This window comes from Myotis brandtii, unplaced genomic scaffold, assembly GCF_000412655.1.
Source record: "Myotis brandtii unplaced genomic scaffold, ASM41265v1 scaffold439, whole genome shotgun sequence".
NCBI classification, from domain to species: domain Eukaryota; kingdom Metazoa; phylum Chordata; class Mammalia; order Chiroptera; family Vespertilionidae; genus Myotis; species Myotis brandtii.
The window spans coordinates 473,426-475,479 of record NW_005366783.1 but is presented as its reverse complement, the minus strand read 5'-3'; the positions used below and the strand labels follow the sequence as shown (position 1 = coordinate 475,479).

General features: G+C 57.0%; 1 protein-coding gene across 1 annotated transcript in view; it reads left to right on the top strand.

Moving 5' to 3' along the window:
- Positions 1-2,054, top strand: part of CHRNA5 (cholinergic receptor, nicotinic, alpha 5 (neuronal)) — a 21,643-nt gene that overhangs the window by 17,713 nt on the left and 1,876 nt on the right. Inside the window, exons 4-5 of the mRNA XM_014546254.1 lie at positions 115-224; positions 1,392-2,031. Of these exons, the coding sequence (XP_014401740.1) occupies positions 115-224; positions 1,392-2,031 (750 nt within the window). The remainder of the gene's footprint in view (positions 1-114; positions 225-1,391; positions 2,032-2,054) is intronic.

Here is a 2,054-nt window from a genome sequence, read left to right as displayed (position 1 = left end):
AGGCGCGCCCGGCGCTCTCTCCGTCGGGAGTGGCCAAGCTTTCCTGTCTGACCGTTTCCAGTCCCTTTGAGGGCTGAGTCCGTTGAAATCGACGCTGTTGTCTTTGTTTCAAAGGAGTGGAGAGACGTGAAACTCCGGTGGAACCCCGAGGACTACGGGGGGATCCGAGCCATCCGGGTCCCGTCAGACTCTCTCTGGACCCCAGACATCGTCCTGTTTGACAAGTAAGTTACAATCCACCTTCCGTTGTCCAGAGGGGACCCTTGCGTGGCGATTGGGCTCTGGTGACATCTCCTTCCTTCTGAGAGGTGGGTGGCTGTCCGGTCGAATGACCTGATTTCACATTCTTTTTAAAAAATATATTTTATTGATTATTTTACAGAGAGGAAGGGAGAGGGATAGAGAGTTAGAAACATCCATCAGCTGCCTCCTGCACGCCCCCTACTGGGGATGTGCCCACAACCAAGGTACATGCCCTTGACCGGAATCGAACCCGGGACCCTTCAGTCCGCAGGCCAATGCTCTATCCACTGAGCCACACCGGTCAGACCCCGACTTCACATTCTTTGGGTTCAAGTCGGTCCTGTGGGTCCCCTCCTTTTGTGCATGTGCGTGTGTGTGTGCGTGCGTGTGCGTGTGCGTGTGCGTGTGCGTGTTGTTTCCTGATCACAGAGTGTTCTTTGGTTTCTGACATTTGTGACACATTTGGGAACCCCAGGAAGGTGTGAGGAGGTAGGGGGGTCACCACTGTCCAGGACGTGGAGCAGGGGTGGGGGGCGGCTGGCCCTGCGAAGGCAGTGGGTGAGTTAATTAAATATTCGACCAGCCCTGGCCGGTTCGGCTCAGTGGATGGAGCGTCAGCCTGCGGACCGCAGGGTCCCGGGTTCGATTTCGGTCAAGGGCACATGCCTGGGTTGCAGGTTCGGTTCAACATGCAGGAGGCAGCCAATCCATGATTCCCTCTCATCATTGATGTTTCTATCTCTCCCCTCCTCTCTGAAATCAATAAAAATATATTTTTAAAAAACGTTCGACCAAATAGAGCAGGCTAATATTTCATATATATATATTAATCATGTTTAACAATCTTTAATTTTAATGTGAAAGTTCAATATAAGCCAGTTGTAGGGCTTGGGACTTATTCTTTAAAATATATATATTTTTTTATCTCAGAGAGGAAGAGGGAGGGAGGGAGAGACAGAAACATCCATGATGAGAGAGAATCACGGACCGGCTGCCTCCTGCACGCCCCACACTGGGGATCGAGCCCACAACCCGGGCCTGTGCCCTGACCGGGAATCGCACCCTGACCTCCTGGTTCCGAGGTCGACGCCCAACCCCTGAGCCGCGCCTGCAGTGTTACTGTGCGTGTGTCCGCGTGTGTGTTTCAGCGCCGACGGGCGTTTCGAAGGGGCCCGCACGAAGACCGTGGTCCGGTTCGACGGCACCGTCACCTGGACGCCGCCGGCCAACTACAAGAGCTCCTGCACCATCGACGTCACCTTCTTCCCCTTCGACCTCCAGAACTGCTCCATGAAGTTCGGCTCCTGGACCTACGACGGCTCGCAGGTGGACCTCCTGCTGGAGGACCGCGACGTGGACAAGAGGGACTTCTTCGACAACGGGGAGTGGGAGATCGTGAGCGCCACGGGCAGCCGGGGGAACCGGACGGACGGCCACCGCTGGTACCCGCACGTCACCTACGCCTTCGTCATCAGGCGCCTGCCCCTCTTCTACACCCTGTTCCTCCTCATCCCCTGCGTCGGGCTCTCGCTGCTCACGGCGCTGGTCTTCTACCTGCCGTCCCCCGAGGGCGAGAAGATCTGCCTGTGCACCTCAGTGCTCGTCTCGCTGACGGTCTTCCTGCTGGTCATCGAGGAGATCATCCCCTCGTCCTCCAAGGTCATCCCCCTCGTCGGGGAGTACCTGGTGCTCACCATGATCTTCGTGACGCTGTCCATCACCGTGACCGTCTTCGCCATCAACATCCACCACCGCTCGCCCGCCACGCACCACGCCATGGCGCCCTGGGTCCGCCGGCTGTTCCTCCACCG